Here is a 19,670-nt window from a genome sequence, read left to right as displayed (position 1 = left end):
TGCGGATTTGGATAAATCGTAGTCAAAAGTTTCTTTGTTCAACAAACGCCTGGTATAGTTAAGGTTCTTCAAAGACTTAAGGTATTGAGGCGTAATGCTCGCAATCGCCGAATATGAGATTTTCGGACATACATTGATGAGCGACTTTCGGTCCCCTAAATAAACCTGGGGACAATCGCCAAAACCATAGACGTCCACAGTTTGTTTAGGCAAGTATCCAACCTACAGAGCTAAGCGCATGATATTCTAAGTGTAACTGTAACCTTACCTTTAGATTAAATGAGCTATTAAATTTTCCCGTGGTACCCGCCACGCATTTCACTCTAAACTTCCCTGTCTCCCCAGGATTCAGTTTTCCCTGTTGTGGATTTACTGTCAAATTACATGTGGGAACTTCGCTCGTTTCCTTAAAACTGATGTTGAAAGTAAACGGAACTGGGCACGTATTCTTTAAAGAAACGGTTCTTTCAACTGGCTCGCAAAATACCTACATTGTAGTCTCAACAAGAGGGATGTACTGGAAGGTTTTCTCACCTGCCTACCAAAGTCTACGCTAAGAGTTTCGATTTTATAGGAAAGGGCCGCTGATACTCCCTCAAGATTAATGGCTTCGGATGGTCCTCCACTAATGTGACAGACGACTTTGGCCGACAGGAACGTGTTTGGGCTAGGTTGGAAGATCACCGATACGGTTTGCCAGTCGTGAGGTGCCAACGTGCCGCTGCTGGGAGCAATATTTAATAACTTTGATATTAAGTGTGTTTTAGGTCTGCAGGATGGCAGACTCTGTATTGTTTGGTGACTCATCTGCTCTTCGTGGTAGTTTGTCACGATGTGAAAAAGTGAGCGTATTTCCGTTAAATTTTCCAAATTCTCTTCAGGAAAAGTCAAGTTCTTTTCAATGCTAGGGTGTAGTTCATAGGAAAGTTCCACATAGCTATTTACTTGATATTGTTCAACATAGGGCCTTTGGTAGTAGTGAATCAATGGCAACGGAGGTTTGAGTTGCACTTCTGAGCACTCTTCAAAATCTACTACTTTCAGTAGAAATTCACTGGACGCCAAAATCGCCTTTCCATCTTTGTTTTCAAGCTCGAAGTGAGTATCCGATTCGCTACAAATTTCGCGCAGTTTCTCTTTCGTTGATGGTATACTCGTCTAAAATTACAAGGAAGATAATCGTGACTATAAAAGCCTTTAAGTACCTCCTCAGGTATAAGCTCGTTTACGTAAAAGCAGTCTTCTTGCCATTCGAAACTATAATGCGCTAAAAGAGGACTAATGTTTTTTAATAAGACGTTAACACAAGCGGTTGACTCTGGAGGTATTGCAAAAGAAATCGTACTGGGATGTATTGCGACGTTTGGGTAGTTCACCTCCCCAGTTAAATCGACAGCGTCCTAAAGTAATGGAATTATTGATCCCGCAAGGGTTCGTTTTCGAAACTTGCAATTTTGGGATGTTTGTGATAGTCCAATTTCAGTGCATCGTGGATAGTGCTGCACCGGTTACCTTGACCATATGGTCGAAATTTAATGAGCATTCCATAACTTTCGTCGGGTGCCAAACTGACGCTATACATCGTAACATCTTTATCCTGGGTGGAGATGTAGAAAGGGTCCTTGGCTAGTACATTCATTGTAATCGGTAAAGGCGTATGGTTGACCATTTCAATCTCATCTACGAAAACTTAATACTATATGGTTTGTGCCACCGTTTTTACCAGATAGGGATTGGTAGACTGAATCTACTCCAACGTTTTTCACGAAATTCATCTCTGTCTTATTTAGCTCAACGGAAGGCTCGACAAATGTGGCAATGATGTTGCATGACATAATAATTTCTTGATGTGTTGCCTTCTCGAGCAAAGCGTGGCAGTAAAAGTCTTCGTTAACGTAACACGGTACCGTATTGTAGCCTTTTATTGCGACCGTACACTTTTGGTCTGGATTCAGTTCGATGGCGGAGGGGCAAAACGAAAAGGCAGATCTAGAAATTACGCTTCCATTAGTTCTCGTGTTCTTGAAACTTTCGGACTAGCAAACTCAAATCTTTCCGCACTTTTACTGCACACAAATATTTCATGATATTGGTTGCATGAAGTTGCATCTTACACCATAAGTTTTCTTACTCCTAATTGTATAAACTGCAGATACAAATGAATGGTAACTTATTAACTAAAAATTATCTAATGTAAAGATTAATTTTACAAAATTGTGATCTACTACCGCTGGAACATCTAATTGAAACTAAGCAAAGGACAAAAAAGGTCCAACATTTTATAGTTTATATGTATAGTATAGGGTTGGTAACATTTGAATTCTGAAAAGTTTTGCTGCTAAAGGCTGAACTGTGGTGGTGTGGTTTACGGCACAAATAAGTACAAAATTAAAACTGCGGGTAAGGCTCCCGTAACTTAAAACTGAATCAAACTTCCGTTCCTGGTCTTATGTCGTGGTCTCACCCGCAATTTCGAAATTGAGTTTTTACTCGAAATTGTACGGTTAATACCTCCGGGGTTCAGTACTGAATAAATCACAAAAACTCTCTGAATCCCTTTAATTTCTTACTGATTAATGAACACCTACAAAATGGACCCTATTAACAAAATCGGACATCTTTAATCGTTGATTGTTTTGCTTCATTTTGCACTACCAATTAAACAAGCACAATCAGCATACGCTACGTGGCAATTTACACCATGCTGAATAGACTTTAAGCCGAATTGGCAGTTGTAATCAAATAGCCCTAATTTTCATTTTCATTAAATCAGTTTCAGTTGACATTAATCATTTGATTTGATTCCTTATGGATCTTCATGGAACAATTTTTATCAAATGTCGAATATTAATGATAAGGTAACGCTTTTTAATAGTGCAGTAGTTAATTTGTTTAACATTCACGCTCCAAGAAGGCAAACAAGGATAACGAAAAAGGTAGCACCATGGTTAACTGATACTCTAAAACGCATGATGAAATTACGTGATAATGCAGGGACAAAATTTCGTAAAACCAAGGATGCTGGTCACTGGCGATACTATAAAATGTTACGAAACCTAGTGAATACTGCCATTATAAAAGAGAAACGGGCGTACCTTGAAAATCAACTGAAAAATATTTCTCTCAAAACTAATATTTACAAAGAATTAGGAAACCTAGGTCTTGCACATAAAAATAAGGACACTAAATTACCCTCTCATTTTGATAATGTCGATGACATAAATGATTTTTTATATCTTCGGTGAAAAATAAGTCGAAAGACAACAGTACTTTAGTACATTTTTATAGATCAAACTGTGTCGTGCCAGTAGGAGATAAATTTGAATTTACCATGATTGATGCAAACAGTATTCTTACAATTATTAACTCAATTAAGTCAAATACGGCGGGAATAGATGACATATCTTTAAAAATGTTGAAACTGTGCTGTCCCTCTGTGCTCCCTGTTTTAATACATTTAATAAATTTTTCATTGGAACATTCGGTATTCCCAGATTGTTGGAAAGTTTCCATGGTGCATCCTCTACCTAAAAAAAGTAATCCCGAGAACATGTCAGATCTGAGACCTATCAGTATACTGCCAGTATTATCAAAAATATACGAAAAAGTGTTGTACCTTCAATTAGAGTCACACCTTGCGAAATTTAACATTTTGCCTTGTTTGCAGTCTGGATTCAGAAGTGGTTATAGTTGTGAAACTGCACTATTAAAAGTTACAGATGACATCATTACTGATATGGACAAAAATAAGATTATAGTTTTAATTCTATTAGACTTCACGAAAGCCTTTGATACGGTTAATCATAACATTTTAGTTTCCATATTGCATTACATAGGTTTAGGAAAAAATTGTATATTATTACTATCAAGCTATTTACATGGCCGAGCCCAAATAGTTGTCAATAATGAATTAGCCTCTAGTCGCAAATCGATCCACTGTGGGGTTCCTCAAGGTTCAATACTTGGGCCTCTTTTGTTTTCTATTTATACTTCCCAGATCTACTTCAATAAAACACGTAAACTATCACGCCTACGCGGATGACACCCAATTATATTATGGGTTTGAAGAGTGCAACATAGATACCGCTAATGCGATTATTAACACGGATCTAAGCAACTTTATTAAATCTGCCACAGATCACTCACTACATATAAATGCGGAGAAAAGTAAAATTCTTTTATTTGGCTCAACACATAATTTATTCAATCGGGAACAGATAATATCTAAGTTAAATATTCAAATCAACAATCAGTCTTTCTCATTTGTTAATAATGTTAAAAACCTTGGTTTAATTATAGACTCTACTTTAAGATTTGAGGAACATATCAAGGTGTGTATACAACGTGCCTACGCGGGATTGGGGTATATTTATGGGATTAAGCACCTTCTAAATTCAAATTCAAAAATTCTATTATGTAATTCTCTGGTTCTTTCGCATTTCAGCCACTGTTCTACAGTGTATGGCCCTTGTCTCACTGACCGTAATTCTAGAAGGATAGAGGTTGTACAAAAATCGTGCCTAAGACTAATCTTTGGTATCAGGAGAAGGCTACCCATTTCACATAAATTATCAGAAATTAAATGGTTAAACATGGAGAAAAGACGCTTACTTCGTGCTTCCGTTCTTTTTCACAAAATCGTAACCTTTAAATCACCCCCTTATCTTTATAACAAAATAACTTTTCGCACAGATGTACATAACATTAACATTCGCCGTAAAGACCACATAACCATTCCGCAGCATAAAAAAAGAATATTTCAGAGGTCATATTCGTACGCGATTGCTCATATATATAATGCTTGGCCAGTAGATGTAAAATGTTATGTACCAGATAAATTCAAAGTTAGTGTTCGTCGACTCCTCCTAAAAACATCCTAAAAACATAATAAATATGTAAAATATTTCCGTGTTAAAAACAATTAACAGCTTACTTTGTAAACCACATCTTAATTGTCAAATTCTTGTTTCTTGAGTTTTAAATGTACTACTCCATTTGTTGTTTCACTTTTTGTATGTATCATGACCTGCCTAGTTAAATACACTAACATAAAATAAATTAAAGGTTGAGTGGAAGAGCAGACACGGATGATATCCCTGTCTGAACTCCGCCATTTAGACAGGCTCTGTATAGAAATTGTCTATTAAAGTCATTTATTATTATTATTATTATTATTAGATTAACTGAATATGATCAATATCCCCCACAATTAGGATATCCGGAATCCATAGGAAAACAATTCCCTACAGAAATTAAAAGATGCAGGCTTGCATTCAAACAATTGGTTACAAATTTATTCTAACAATTCCACTAGTCAAGAAACCCCAAATTAGAGCAACCGTTACAACGTGTACTTTGGGTTGCAACCCTAATTTAGTGATTAAAAGGTAGCGGTGCTAAAGAAAAACATTAACAAATAAACTCGACTTATACTCAAGTGGTATGCTGCGTTCTGATAAATGTTCTTTAAAAGAAAGAGCAAAAACATAAAGCCAAGAGGCACAGCAGTATATTACTTACGGCATTAGTTCGTTAGGTGACTCGCGCATTTGCTTCAGATGTTTATTTCGGGACCAATACAACTTGTGCCACTTCTTCCCTCTATTCACGAACGTGACATCAAACGAAAATTCCCGATAGGTCATCAACACGTCAAAATTTATACTGGGGGCTAACGCAGGTAAGCTTTCAATGCAAGTACCGACACCCTTCGCCTTTAAAGTCACCTCGTATGTGTTTCCATCGATTACGCATATGGAAAGCTTATCCACCACCGTACCGGGGCTGGTCATATAGACGGATATCGACAGAGTTTTCGACTCATCGATATTCAACGCAAACGTTTTAGGATCAATTGAGAAGAGTGATTTCGGCGACTAAAAACTAACGCTCAGCGATGAAGTATGTGGAAGACCTTGTACTTACAATACTAATCGAAACGTTAGCCGGTATAGGAGAATCATTTGAGACGGTTAAGGCTTGCGTAGCGCACGTTAGCAGGTTCACCTTACCAAAATCGACCTCTTCGGTGTCAGCTGTGACGACAGGACCTTGACCATGGCAAACTATCGAGCAGCACTGCATCTTTTGGCCGCCTAAGGGCGTTACACTACGAAAAGGTGATATTTATCACACTGCTTGCTTTGACTTACTAAATGGGCAGTCGATCTTGTTCAGCAATGCTCATAGTGATAACCAAGTTCAGTTCTACGTCTTGGTGGGGCTTGATAAAACACGACGAGTGTGATGCGGTGCATTGGATGCCGTTGTACTCACTTTGCTTTAGAAACAATAACCACGGGGTGCGTTACAACAATGCATACTTACAGAAGATGCGTCAATTTCCACGTATCCAGATAATGGGGTTTCGTTGTGCAATATAACGGTACGATGGTAAGGGTAGTTCAGAAAGCAAAATCGTATGTTGATTTCTGGTGGAACGCAGCTCACTTTGGGTACTGATACCGCATACGAAAGAGGCAAGGAGATTGTGTGCTTGTGCGAGTCCCACATTTTAATAATGAGCGCTGTGGAGCGATGTCGAACGATGTTGGCTGTTAGCGTGAGCTGAAAAGGATCACTATACGATCTTCTAGCATTGAACTTTTTACCTCCATGTGGAAGCACGAATTAGGGGGGACACTTCCACTTCGCTGACAGTAATCGAATTCTCTCGGCCTTTTACTCAACCCACACCTGATTGGTAGCGAAGCGTACTCTGCACAGGTCACCGAGGGTATGTCCCCGTCTCCTTGCACTGATAGTTTGTAACTGATAGGAACAAGCGAACTATTCTTCATTACTATTTGCTTTCGTATGGGGTCACCTAAAATTACCACGCGTAGGTAGTGGAACAGTGAGGTTTAAAAAGACAAACCGATTGGGACTGTTCCAAAATCTATTTCGCATTCCTCAAATGAGAGATAGGGACAATCGATTTCACCCCTAAAACGAAAGGTAGAATCAAGCTCATTGGTTAAAGTTGAGGTGACACGCACGTAAATATAACGCGAAGAACTTCTCGCGATTCTTCAATATTGAACAGAATTTCTTCGATGAACGTTCCTTGTTCCCGACTGCTGAAAGTTATCACGAATCTCCCACATTTGCCCGGTTCCAACAGTATTAGTTCCGGTTCACACGACATCGTGCCGCCAAAATCTAATTCTTGGCTAACAAATTTTACACCGCCAGGAATATCACCTGAAATACTCTTCTTCATTACTTTCCAAGAGGGCCATATCTACCTTTGTTTCTTGCAACAATTTCGTACTGGTGCACAGAGCACATGTACAGTTTATTCACATCCAACCTGGTCATGTTTAACTCAATCATTGGTCCCATGGCCAGTCCATTTAGAAGCAGGCGCACTCTTTGGCCTCGTCCAGTTACGTACAAGTAGCCCGCAGAATTATACCTACCAACACGCGTAGGTGCAAAGAAAATTGTAAATGTAAATTTGGCATTGGGCCACACTTCTCCCCGCTAAAATTAAAATTAAGACTTATGTTTACCACGTAAAAGACTAACTAAGGGCACAATACGAAAATATGGGTTTTGGAAGAGAAGCAGGCTTCCCGCCTCTAATTCGCTCACTTCGTCGGCGTAAATGCGCTCGTAAACTTTGGAGTGCCCTCCCGCGTCAATTATATCTAAATGTTGCAATTTATTTGATTTGGTAGCCTCATTCTCTTTCATGTGGTGCATCGACTCTTTAAGCTTGTCAAGGTGAGCCATCTCTTCCTTGGCGCTAACGTAGAGCTTCCACTCAAAGTTAACCAAATATTTGCTGTTGTTTGTCAGTGTGAGGGTTTTCTGTCGCGTTAGGCCGATGAACGTCTCATCAAAATTCAACGATCCCTTTTCCAAGTAAATGTTCGCCTCCTTGGCGTAACCTTCCAGGGTAACCCAAAGAGATTCTCCACTGTCATAAGTAAGTAGTAGCTTTCCGTGAGACTTTCCCAAGCGAGTCGGTGTGAAAATCACGATCAGCCGCATTACGTCACCGGTCTGCAAAATTCCCTTGTCAGGCTTAACTTCGAATGGACCTTCGGTGATGTTGAAGAATGTGGCAGGTACAACTGCCTGGTTTCTAATGTATACGGATTCTTCGGAAGGTATGTAAATGACAGATGTAGGAATTTGGACACAATCGGGGATATCCAGAAGAGGTCTCGGAGTTAGGGCTGAAAGTGTCAGATCTTTTGGGGTATCAATCGTACAAGCGCTTACCGTATACCGGAACCGTTAAAACTTCGCTTTCAGTTACAAATTTAAGGTCAAACTTGTAATCCTTTTTGTCTTCAGTGCAAAATTTGACATGGAATGTGAGCGCCATACCTGGCGCTATGTGCGTACTTATCGCTTCAGAAGCGTAGGTTACAGTTAGGTAAGATGATGTTGGGAAAATAGGCCGTAGTGGCCTGGATAACTATAAGAAGTACTTTAGTATCTCATCACCTTACGTCCTTCTACATTGCCGTTATTTCGAATCGTCAACGAAGCCGTGTACCCAACACCAACTTTATAATTCTGGAAAACAACAACTTCTGGTATCGGCTCAAAGATCGGGAACTTTGTTGAATTTTTTGATTTGCAAACTAATGATTTATATTTGTTAATTCGGTCTTCGGTGGTAAGTTTCATTTCGTCTCGAAACCTGGACGGTCGCATGCCTGGTTCGCCGGCTCTTGACGGTCCAGTGACGAGTTCTTTTATAAAGTCAAGTATTTCACAATTATCCTTTTCGGTTGGTGAGCAATTGGGTGTGTTTTCCATTTTTGAACTATAATGGTATAAAGTTTGTCAGAGCTGACACATAAATATAAAACACATTCAACTTGTCCTGTTTCAATACATATAGCGTTGTTGCTAGGATACTAATTAATATTCTTCTTTCTCTATGAATATTAGGATAATAAACAATAAATCCTTTAAAATACCGAACGCGATCTTCACGCATGTATCAGTGTTACAATATTAAATTAGCTAAAAGGCCAGAGCCATTTTTCTTATATACTTAAGAACCAGTGGCGGATTTAAATTTTTTCCGCCCCTATAGTCTGGATGCCAAACTGGGATTTTTGGCTTAACCTGGAAGTGAGGTACGGTGAAGGTTTTTTGACGGCTTTTAGTTCGTAAGGATGTCTACTTTGAGAATCCGTTTGATGCCACCTTGACACTCTTGAGCATTTTGAGAAATTCAAGATGGCGGCCCAGTCAGCAAAAAAAATACAAAAATTAAAGTTATAAAAAATATGGGCATATAGCACATCGATTTTAGAGTTTTCGAGCCTTTTAAATTCAAATCTGCTGTTATAAAAATTTTTGGGGGCGTTTTGGTAGAGTGGGGGGTGTTTTTGGGGGGTTGGTTTTTATATTTTTTCAATATTAACGAGTCGTACATCGATTTATTTGTTTTTATGAATAAGAATCTCGAATTTGAGATCAAAATAGGTCTTAAAACAGAAACTCCTATTTGTTAATTATTTTTTTGGGGGGAAGCTACTTGAGGGGGGAAGCTGTAACTACTGAATAAAATAACAAAAAAATAAATATATTAACTCAAACTCAAATACATTACTTACAGATATAATACATTTTTAAACAAAAAAATAACAAGCAAACGAAAAAATATTGCAGATAAACATAAATTTACTCGTTGTCCGGTACTTCGCTTTCTGATTCATTTTGCGCAGTTTCCACAAATTTTGTTAGTGGATTTTTACATTTATTTTTGTCCCTTTTATCCATCATGCATTTGCACTTCAGGCTACATGACAACCCATTTGATAGACAACCACATCTGTTCGAGCTGCAGGGGTCATTAGCTTTGCAAGAGCGTTTAGCAAGCTCTAGAATAAAATCTGGTGTCAATTTAGTATTTTTGGAGACAGAAATTGGGTTTAAAATTTTGTTTTCGTCATCTTTTTCGCATCCATATTGCGTAACGTCAATTTTAGGAAGAACAAGGTTTTGGGCAGCATCCAACGATCCTAGATCTCACTTCTTCTGCCCATTTGTCTTGGCGTTTTTCACAGGCTTTCAGAATGTTTTGATTTATGTCCAATGTTCGTACAATATAATTCGTTAAATCGGCTTGGGTTTTTAGGATCTTTTTCACGACATTTTTCGGTGCACAACAAGCAGTCTTCTCTAAAATCGAACGCACTAAATGATCGCAGATTACGCACTTCTGTTGGTTTAGATTCTTTTTGTCTCCTACTTTTATGTCGACACACAAGAGCGATGACAATAAAATTCATGGATCTCTAGTCTCTGCTGGTCCTCAATCCAATTTCTCAGCGTTTCATCTTCACGGTGGTAGCACGCACTAATTATTGTTTGAAGTTTTTGTTCACTGATTGTCATTAACTGTTCGGATTTCTCACACTGAAATATGCACTTTTTTATGTTCACTTTTAGTTTCCATCCTGGCGTTGATAGTCTTGCAAAAGGAAAAATGTGTTTTTATTTTCGAAATTATTTTAATATAAAGTAATTTCAGAAATAAAGAAAACCTGTTCCTGAAAAAACAAATGCTGAAAAAAAGTAAAATAAATATTGTAACTGTGAAAATCACTACTAACCAAAACTTTTGCTTTGATATTAGTAGTTATTTGCACAATTACACATTAGGATATGTGGGATGGGGATATTTAAGTAAGGGTATTGGAGTAAATGGTAAACTTTTTAACTCTAAATTTTGACGCTATCTTGTATATCTTTCTAGGCTTTATTCAAAAATCATATTTTGACATCAAAATTGTAATCTCCACCCAAAGAAACCTATAAGAAGACGTATCGCACTTGTTATACTTATTATCTTTTTATTAAAATCAGCGAGTTTTATGTTATTTTCGGCCGTCTGTCGGCGTCGTTCTACTTTTTTAACATTGAATAACTTGCTGTGTACCTCCATTTTGATATGGAATTCGGGATCCTTATTCATAAAAACATATAAATAGATGTACGACACGTTAATATTGAAACAATATAAAAACCACCCCCTTATAAACACCCCCACTCCTCCAAAACGCCCCCAAAAATATTTTTAACTAAAAATTTAAATTCAGAAAAAAACCCTAAAATCGATGTGCTACATGCCCATATTTTTAAAAAATTCAATTTTTGTATTTTTTGCAGATATTTTTGGGCGCCATCTTGAATTTCTCAAAATGCTCAAGGGTGACAGAGTGGCATCAATCGGATTCTTAAAATAGACCTACTTAGTGACCTAAAACCGCAAAAAAATTTTCACCGTACCTTACTTCCAGCTTTTTCGTCTGGCTTCCAGACTACTAGGCACACCGAAAGATATGCGCCCCTCCAAAAATAATCTTTAAATTGCAATAAATTTTAAGATGCGAATAAAAATCACCTTATAACTTGACATTTTTAAAACTACTATCATTGAATAATAAATTCAGATTTATTATTCAATGCTACTATGAAAAGAAATACAGTATACCTAAGATTAAGTTTTCATACACGTCAAAACTTGTATTGTCGATTATCGTTCATGCAGTTACAGTTTGTTTAAACTATCTATCAATTCCGATTTATTTCATAATTTTAATTAAAAATGTTTGTCATTTGTAATTTGTTAGGGAACTAAAAGTTAAAATATTACCTAAAATAAATAGAGTGCAAAAAATGCCGCCCTCTAAAGCTGCCGCCCCTAAGCACGCGCCTAGTGTGCCTATATGTAATTCCGCCACTGTCAAGAACATGTGTAACAATTGTCAAAGGGATCGAAGTTTCTAAAAAAAGTTAGTGAGTCACGCCAGGTAGAAAGTATAGGTGGTAAGCTACAGGGTACATAAGTAGGATTGAAATTCATATGAGCTTTAGGATAATTAGGGGTTCAGGAAACCTAGAAGAGTTCGGGGGTTGCAGATCTTGGGATATCAGCTAGGAATAACTGCCCCAAATCTGTTTTATGCCAACATCGTCATTTACAGAAGGACATGAGGTATGGTTATCTTAATTATATAAAATATTTATTTAACGCTACTTTAGTTTCAAAGCAGAAAAGCTCCCAGTGAATGAGTTCAATATGAATATTTATACGGTGTGTTTAATTTTTTTTATATAAAGACTCTTGTATATTGTTATTAGATTTGAGTTTCAATGGGTAGTTCAAAAGACCGTGACTACGAAAAAATCAATTTATTTTAGTGAAAATCTTAAGGAAAGTGGTAAATAGAAAAGCTGTGGAAAGGAGTGAAAACTGGGTATGTTTCATTATTGATATTGTCCTCAATGTAGTCAAACATACATCATTATTTGGAGTTTGATTGAGACACAATTTAGATAAAGCAATTTGTGACTAAATGTGGTAGTACTGATAACTTTATCTAAAATTAATCCTTCTCTACCTACTCCAATACACTACTTCTGTGTTGTGTTTTACAAATGTTCTGTTTGTCAGTGGTATTGTAGCATCAAGCGTTGCGAAATATAGGAAGAAATAAGAGAACCATTACAACTGTGTAAGGCAGTGAGGGCGTTTTATATTAATATATATTATAATATATTAAGGTAATAATACGAGTACATTTCACTGAGACAAGGTTTTGGAGCTTGTCCTAAGTCCATATTTTTTCAAAATAGTGTAGGTACCTAGACAATTATTTAATGTTACTCATTCGGGTATATGTGATACCAATTTAATAATATTTGCATAACACGCTCCTTATCAATCCTTTGAACTATATTCACATTCGATGTTCTGTTTCTTAAATGATCCAGTATCATCTGCCCTCGTGTGAATCGACCGTGAAGCTCGACAGTAACGTTGTACTCGGCTGAACGCACTACCACCTCCGGATACAGGATGAGTAACACAGAAAAAAGATCATAAGGAGTCCACGCTTCTATATCCCTCAGCTTAAAAAACTTCCTTTCCAGCATCGTCATGAAGGTAAGATCAATGGAGTCATTGATCAAAGTTTCAAACCTCCAGCTCTACAATGTTAAAATGGAATCGAATGAAATTGGTGTAAATTTAAGTACCGTATCAATTCGGGCTGCCATGCATGTTTCATTTGGTAAAATTGTAGTTGGGCACCTCAGTTTCTGCAAAACCATGTATGCGGCTTCCGGATCGTAATGGAAATTAAATTCGGCACATTCCGTTTCATTACCTTGACCTAAACTCGCGTTGTAGAATTCAGGAATCAACTGGAGGAACTTACCTCGCCAATTTCCACCCATAATAAATACTTCCTTGACGTTTTCAAAGAAGTCACCATTTAAACCTGCTGCCAGTGCGATATTAGTTAGCGGTGCCAAACACAGTAAGCTAAGTTCGTGAGGATTTTGCTCGACTAACTCGAGCAACGCTAAAGATCCGGGTTTTTTGTTGACTATCGACAAATCGGGCTCTTCATCGTACTCTGCATCTGCCATACCATCGTCACCAAAATATGTTGAAGCGGCTACTTCGTTCGAAAGCAAGGCATACGAAGCTCCTTTGTAAATCGGGATCTGTAACAGCTGATGTCGATTAATAAATTGTTCGCAATTTATGGGCAACCGTACATCCATTCTGTTCTTCATCTTCAATAAGCGAATCACATTTCTGCAACCGTTCTCGACAGTCGTGTTTCCTTTAGTCACTATGATCGCCTCAATTTTGACCATATTTAATTTATCAGCGTCCAGCAAGAATAAAATGGCATGGGCGTCATCCACCCCTGGATCGGTGTCAATTACTATACGTTTAGGACCCATATTTACCCCTGCAATTTAGCGAACACGTTTAACCTACTAACCAACTTTTGAGAGCTAAACCAATAAACATGAGATAACGCTTTGAACTACATTTCCAGTGGTTCGTTATCGACTACTATTGATACGTACTTAACGTAAATAAATGTTACTACTGTTTAACTATAAAAACGACATTGAAGTTCACTTAATATCAATTGACTTTGTTAACCTTTTGCTATGCATTTGCATATTAATTCTTTATCTTATTACTTCATTCTCTTTTGCAACAGCAGCCGATAAGTAAATATTTTGCTTAAACGTAAGTTAATCAATCGATTAATCACGTTAAAGTTGGTACTTTACAATTATTTATTTGTTACAACCCCAAATGGGCAAATCAAATTGTCGGTTCCCTTCGAGTCTTTGGTTCTGGTTCTTGAGGTTTGGGCGATGAAGGTTTTACGACTGTACGTCTCAAGTTCAAAATTATAAGGTCCTTTTTGACTTGACACAACAAATATCTTTTCTTCGGTTCTTGCTATACTAACATAGGAATTTACTACGCTCACCAGATAAGCAAAAAAAATCTGTTTCAAGCAGGGAGAATACATCCTGAATTATTATGTATCCTTAAATGAAACGAATGCTTGGGAAGAATACAAATGGTATTTTACGTGTTCCCAGGAAAGAAAACAAAAAAAAATTGTAGTTAGGAATAAGGAACAATTCAATGTGTTTTCCTGCAATGTTGGTTTCTAAATAATGATTTGACAGTTTTTAAGCATTCACTTAAATCGTGGTTTTTTCAAATATACTTATTCAAAGACCATAGTTTGCAATTTTAATAATGATCTTACAGTAGAAGTAAAATTTACAGTATCAGAACAACTCAAAAATTAAGGAAACTACAAACATTTACATAAAATCAGAACATACAATTAAAGTCAGAACGTGGAATGATATCGTGGAGCGGAATAAGAAATAGTTATTAAATCTGACAGGCGTCTCGGTGTTAGGCCATCAATTCCCTCAGAAGAACTTCTAGGAAAACTGGAAAGAGCTTTCTTTATGGTTTCATCAGCTAAGAACGTCGTCAAGAACAGGAACAGGAGGATAATTTGCCTCAATATAATATGATATAATTAATATATTATCAAACCACTTATTTTAATAACAAAGTGAAATGTGTTTATAGAATACACATTTTCGATCAACTGTGGTTCAGTTTGAAGTCGGCAAAATGTAATTATTAATGGTGGGTTTATATAATCATTATCATTAGTTCACTAAGCTGAGAATGGTTTCGTTGGTTAGCAACGCGCAATAAATCTTTGTTTCTATTGGATATTTGTTAATGATTTTCGATAGTGAACTATATTATAATATAAATAATTACTATAACTATATTATAATATAAATAATAATAAATAAATAAATATATGGGTCCCATTCTGTTTTTATTATATGTATATCAATGATTTACCACTGAGTTTTAGTGCCTGTGAGTTTACTCTATTTGTAGATGATACCAATTTATTAATTAAAGCAAACGATACTCTGGAGTTCGAACTTAAAGCTACGGAAACAATTAACAAAGTATTTCATTGGTTTTGCAGCAATGAATTAAAATTCAACTGCGAGAAGTCATGTAGCATTAAGTTTCGAACTCCAAGAGCGATGGTTCAGGAGCTAATAAACCTCACGACTGAGATGGGAGACTTAACTAACTTAAATGTTCCTTGGGATATATATTGACGATAAGCTGTCATGGAGACACCACATAAATAATTTAAATAAGTCTCTTTGCTCGGCAGTGTACGCCTTAAGCCAAGTCAAAAACTTTGTAAATACTCAAACTTGTAAAGCGATTTACCACGCCTACTTTGAAAGTCTAATGGCTTACGGGATTGAATTTTGGGGAAACTCTATGGATTCCGATACAATTTTCAAAACCCAGAAACGAGCATTAAGAATCATGTACAACATGAGCAAACGCGACTCTTGTAAACAAAAATTTGTTGATGCAAAAATTTTAACAATGACCAATCTTTATATCTTAAGAGTCACACAACACATTTATAGAAATTTACAGTTTTTAGACAAACATGAAGACGTACATAACTACGATACTCGAAAGAAAACAAACATTATTCTACCCAAATACAAACATGCTTTCAGCCTTAATACATTGGTTTCTATTGACTATTTCTTGATGATGTACTAATGATAATGATTGTATAAACCCACCATAAATGCTTTTAAAACTTGAATGTACCCTTTTTCTTTTATTAATGTGTTTATATATACCAATCTTTGTACTTTACTATCACTAAAACATAACTACGGAATGATTTGGCAGCATTTGCCTCTTCTAGTGGTCTGTAGACTCTTTTCAGAGCTATGTATGAAAAGTATATATAAAATTGTAATGCACTATATAATTTTAGCGTCTCCCAAAAAACTTTTTAGATCTTTTTCAAGCTTGTATCAGAGCTTATTCATACGGCCTTTCCAAAATTTGAAAATAAGGCCGCGCATTTCATAAAAGAGAAGAAATTGACACAAAAATGCGGACCTTTTTCAATGGATTTGGGCATTGGGAATTTTTGGATTAAATAATTTTACCACTTTGCGTTGAATAAAACATTAATCTTTTCACTTTTGTTAGTTTAATCAAACCAATTTATTGTATCCAAAAAAGCATTAAAAATTAATTTAATTTAAGTAAATTCACATGCTTAAAAATGATTTACAGTGGCGTGTATCTACAGAATTAAAAGACTCCATTTATTAAGGGAAATCACTCTTTTTCGTGAGGTATTATTAAAGAATGAACTTTTTTTAATATGACACTTCAAAAAGTTCACTTTTTGATAATGGATTGAACAGATTAAATTAAGTAATAAGTTAGGACAATAATTATCGCATAGATTAGGGTACAATAACAATACAATGCGATTTAGGTGCAAGAAAGCTTTGTTTGCACGGCCACTAGGTCAGTACAATAATGAATATTCATTATTATGCAATGTTAAAAAAGAAAAGTAGTTACTATTATAGACTAGGTTACAATTGTTTAGATACGTAAGGAAATTAATTGTATATAAACCACAGACTGATATGAAATAGATTAGTATTTAGCGAATGCACAGCACATTCATTTGGGGTGTAAGGTTTCAGTGTACAATTTTGCTAAAAGTGGCGGTTTATTGCCTTACATTGTACCCCGAGGGGTAATTCGCAGGGGAAATCTCTGTACACTAGTGAGGAAATCACGAGGAAGTCATGATGAAATCACTAGAAATCGGAGGAAATCAAGGGAAATCACGGGAAATCATTGGAAATCAAGGAAATCTAGAAGGAAATCAAAGGGTATTCAAGGGAAATCATTTACAAATGCTGAATGCTCATGCGCAGTTGCGTTACTCAAAATGCTGTGTGAACGTTTTTTAGTTTACGCTCAAAATAAGAGAATGAATTTACATCTGAATTTATAAGGTAAGAAGTTTTTGTGAATCGTGTTACAACTTTCCTTTCATTCCTTTTGGTTTTTAACGGTTTATATTAAAATATGTAGATTTGCTTTTTGCGGAAATAAAAATACGTAATCAACATGTGGAGCCCGTGACTTTATTGGCGCCGATATTTTTGCAATACCAAGTAACTACCTATACAGGGTGGTGACTTGCGTAACGCATCATAGGGATTTCAATGTAAAATTCATAACATGCCATTATTGGCTCCACAAATTATTTTAGAGCAAAAATGTATTAAGGTTTTTTGTAGAAAAAAATTTTTTACGTCAATCAACCGTATTAGTTTTCAATTTTTTGCATAATAAAGACGGAAAATTGAAAATATAAAACCCCCATTTTTTCAAAAATCTGCGAAGCCATGAAATTGAAAACTAATACGGTTGATTGACGTAAAAACATTTTTTCTACAAAAAACCTTAATACATTTTTGCTCTAAAATAATTTGGGGAGCCAATAATGGCATGATATGAATTTTACATTGAAATCCCTATGATGCGTGACTCAAGTCACCACCCTGTATAATGCATACAGGATCGGATTAGGTCGGGGTATTTCCCCTGAAAGGGTCCAAGTTGTCAGGATTTTCTAAATCATATTGCGGAAGAACGATTTCCGTGCTATTTTAAGTATTATACTTATATGCTTATACAGGGTGTTTTTTTAAGATGGGCCATACGACAATGTATAGGTTGAGTTATTTAAAATGGGCCATAGGGAAATTTACATTGCGCCAATTGTTCTCAAATCTTGGCCTTGCGCTTAGTTATTTCACTGATAGTTCTCGACCCTCGATTTTGTCATAAGGATCGCATAACAAATTTTGCAAACGAAAGCGTTTGCAAAAGTTTTAAACCGGGATTCACGCGCGTTTTCAATAAGTGACACATCTTCTCTTCACAGGTGATCTGCATCATGGACCCCACTGAGGAACTGAGGTTTAAATACAGTTTCCGTTTATATTTAAAGTTTATATATCATTAACCTGTCGGTTCAACAACTTTTTTCAAATATATCTTAGAGAAATTTTGATAGGTAATCAGAGGAAATCAGAGGAAATCAGGGTAATCCCAAAGTAATCATGGGAAATCTCGAAGTAATCACAGGAACTCCCAAGGTAATCATAGGAAATCTACAGGAAATCTGAGGAAATCAAGGCAAAAGTGGTAATCTCTGTACAAATTATGGGTTGCGAACTACCCCTCGTTGTACCCCTAATTCACTTATCCACATACCGAGATTGAACAGACCACAAATTTAAAGCATGTAGATCTAGTTGGTAGCAAACTTTTTATAATATTGGATACCATAAAGAGTTTCTTTTAAAAAAATGTTGTTTTGAAGATATATTCCGCGTTTCAGACAAAATTTTCATCCTGCATAAACATTTACTTATTTCAATAATTACCTTGTGAACGTTTTAATTGTACTTATATATTATAATATAATTACATCTGTGTGTCCAATGCGTTCGCGATGCCAGGAACAATCAGATTTGCTTATCAAGATGCGCAAATGGTCCAAAATCGGTAATCGGTCTGTAAACAAAACTTAAGAAATTAGGAATTAATTGTTTATAGAGGGTACGCACGCAAAATCAATCATTTGGCAAATTCGACCGAAACTATTGTATCATAGCTAAATGCTATAGGATGTTGAATTGTGTGCCTGCCGAAATCTAACACGCAGATTTTAAACTATAGCAAAAAATGATAAGTCATTTTTTATACTGTAGTGTTGGCATTGAGTTTTAAAAATATAAAAGACAGGTATAAAAAATGCATCGTGTGAACATCTGGCGTAAGTTAATGGAATTAAGTAGGTAATTAATTCTGAAATAGTACCAGCGCGCCAAATTATTATCTTGATACTAGTTGTATAGTAATTTTGTACAGATGTCGTTACTTCCTTACATTTTGAATGTGTAGGATTATTATCTTTGCAATTTTAGGGCGTCTGTGATTGGTGGACTCGTTGAGAGTCGCACGTCTTCCGACACATCAAAATTCCTAGTTGTAACCTTTGAGCTGATACGTACCTCATCTATTTCCATATTCCCTCTGGGAGTACCCTCTTCCCGAGATGAATAGAACACAATTCCTTTCCCCAAAAGATAGTTCACTATGGTTCTATGAAGGAGGGAACATTTTTATACCACTGATATTCCCTCAAAACAAAATAGGGTGCTACATCACTTAGCACTCAGATTTCGGCACCCTTCGGTCGTCCCATTTAACATTTCAGCGTATCAGGGACCCCCCTAATGAGGCACATAAATTTGAAGGGGTACGGCACATTTTTAAGGCCTCCCTATCCAAAAAAATGTCGGGACTCAATTCCCCTAAAAGTAGTTTGAAAGTGCCAAAGTGGGTCCGGACACAATACAGGATTTTGACATTTGATTATAAAATACCAGGTGTC

General features: G+C 36.3%; 3 protein-coding genes across 4 annotated transcripts; all 3 read right to left on the bottom strand.

The window, feature by feature from the left end:
- Nucleotides 1-1,371: 1,371 nt before the first annotated feature.
- Nucleotides 1,372-6,379, bottom strand: LOC116172236 (hydrocephalus-inducing protein-like). The gene is made up of 6 exons (XM_031489407.1): nucleotides 6,328-6,379; nucleotides 6,153-6,280; nucleotides 5,926-6,109; nucleotides 5,521-5,876; nucleotides 1,724-1,989; nucleotides 1,372-1,680 (listed from the first exon to the last, which is right to left on the bottom strand). Exons 2-6 carry the CDS (start codon nucleotides 6,185-6,187, stop codon nucleotides 1,415-1,417), a joined length of 1,107 nt encoding a protein of 368 aa, XP_031345267.1. The 5' UTR covers nucleotides 6,188-6,280; nucleotides 6,328-6,379; the 3' UTR covers nucleotides 1,372-1,414.
- LOC116170666 (hydrocephalus-inducing protein-like) lies at nucleotides 6,283-7,998 on the bottom strand. The gene is made up of 6 exons (XM_031487170.1): nucleotides 7,531-7,998; nucleotides 7,248-7,485; nucleotides 6,999-7,203; nucleotides 6,878-6,945; nucleotides 6,612-6,826; nucleotides 6,283-6,567 (listed from the first exon to the last, which is right to left on the bottom strand). Exons 1-6 carry the CDS (start codon nucleotides 7,996-7,998, stop codon nucleotides 6,283-6,285), a joined length of 1,479 nt encoding a protein of 492 aa, XP_031343030.1.
- A 3,473-nt stretch (nucleotides 7,999-11,471) lies between these two features.
- LOC116172187 (pyrimidine-specific ribonucleoside hydrolase RihA-like) lies at nucleotides 11,472-13,884 on the bottom strand. Of its 2 annotated transcripts, XM_031489341.1 has the most exons (5): nucleotides 13,798-13,884; nucleotides 13,546-13,745; nucleotides 13,200-13,491; nucleotides 13,018-13,154; nucleotides 11,472-12,969 (listed from the first exon to the last, which is right to left on the bottom strand). In XM_031489341.1, exons 1-5 carry the CDS (start codon nucleotides 13,805-13,807, stop codon nucleotides 12,643-12,645), a joined length of 966 nt encoding a protein of 321 aa, XP_031345201.1. In that variant the 5' UTR covers nucleotides 13,808-13,884; the 3' UTR covers nucleotides 11,472-12,642. The 2 variants fall into 2 exon arrangements, with proteins under 2 accessions (XP_031345201.1, XP_031345202.1); XM_031489342.1 differs by having other exon boundaries at nucleotides 11,473-12,969; nucleotides 13,546-13,860.
- Nucleotides 13,885-19,670: the final 5,786 nt, after the last annotated feature.

This window comes from Photinus pyralis, unplaced genomic scaffold (assembly GCF_008802855.1).
Source record: "Photinus pyralis isolate 1611_PpyrPB1 unplaced genomic scaffold, Ppyr1.3 Ppyr1.4_LG5, whole genome shotgun sequence".
Classification (NCBI taxonomy): Eukaryota; Metazoa; Arthropoda; class Insecta; order Coleoptera; family Lampyridae; genus Photinus; species Photinus pyralis.
The sequence above is the reverse complement of the archived record's forward strand: the minus strand, read 5'-3'. Positions and strand labels throughout refer to the sequence as shown.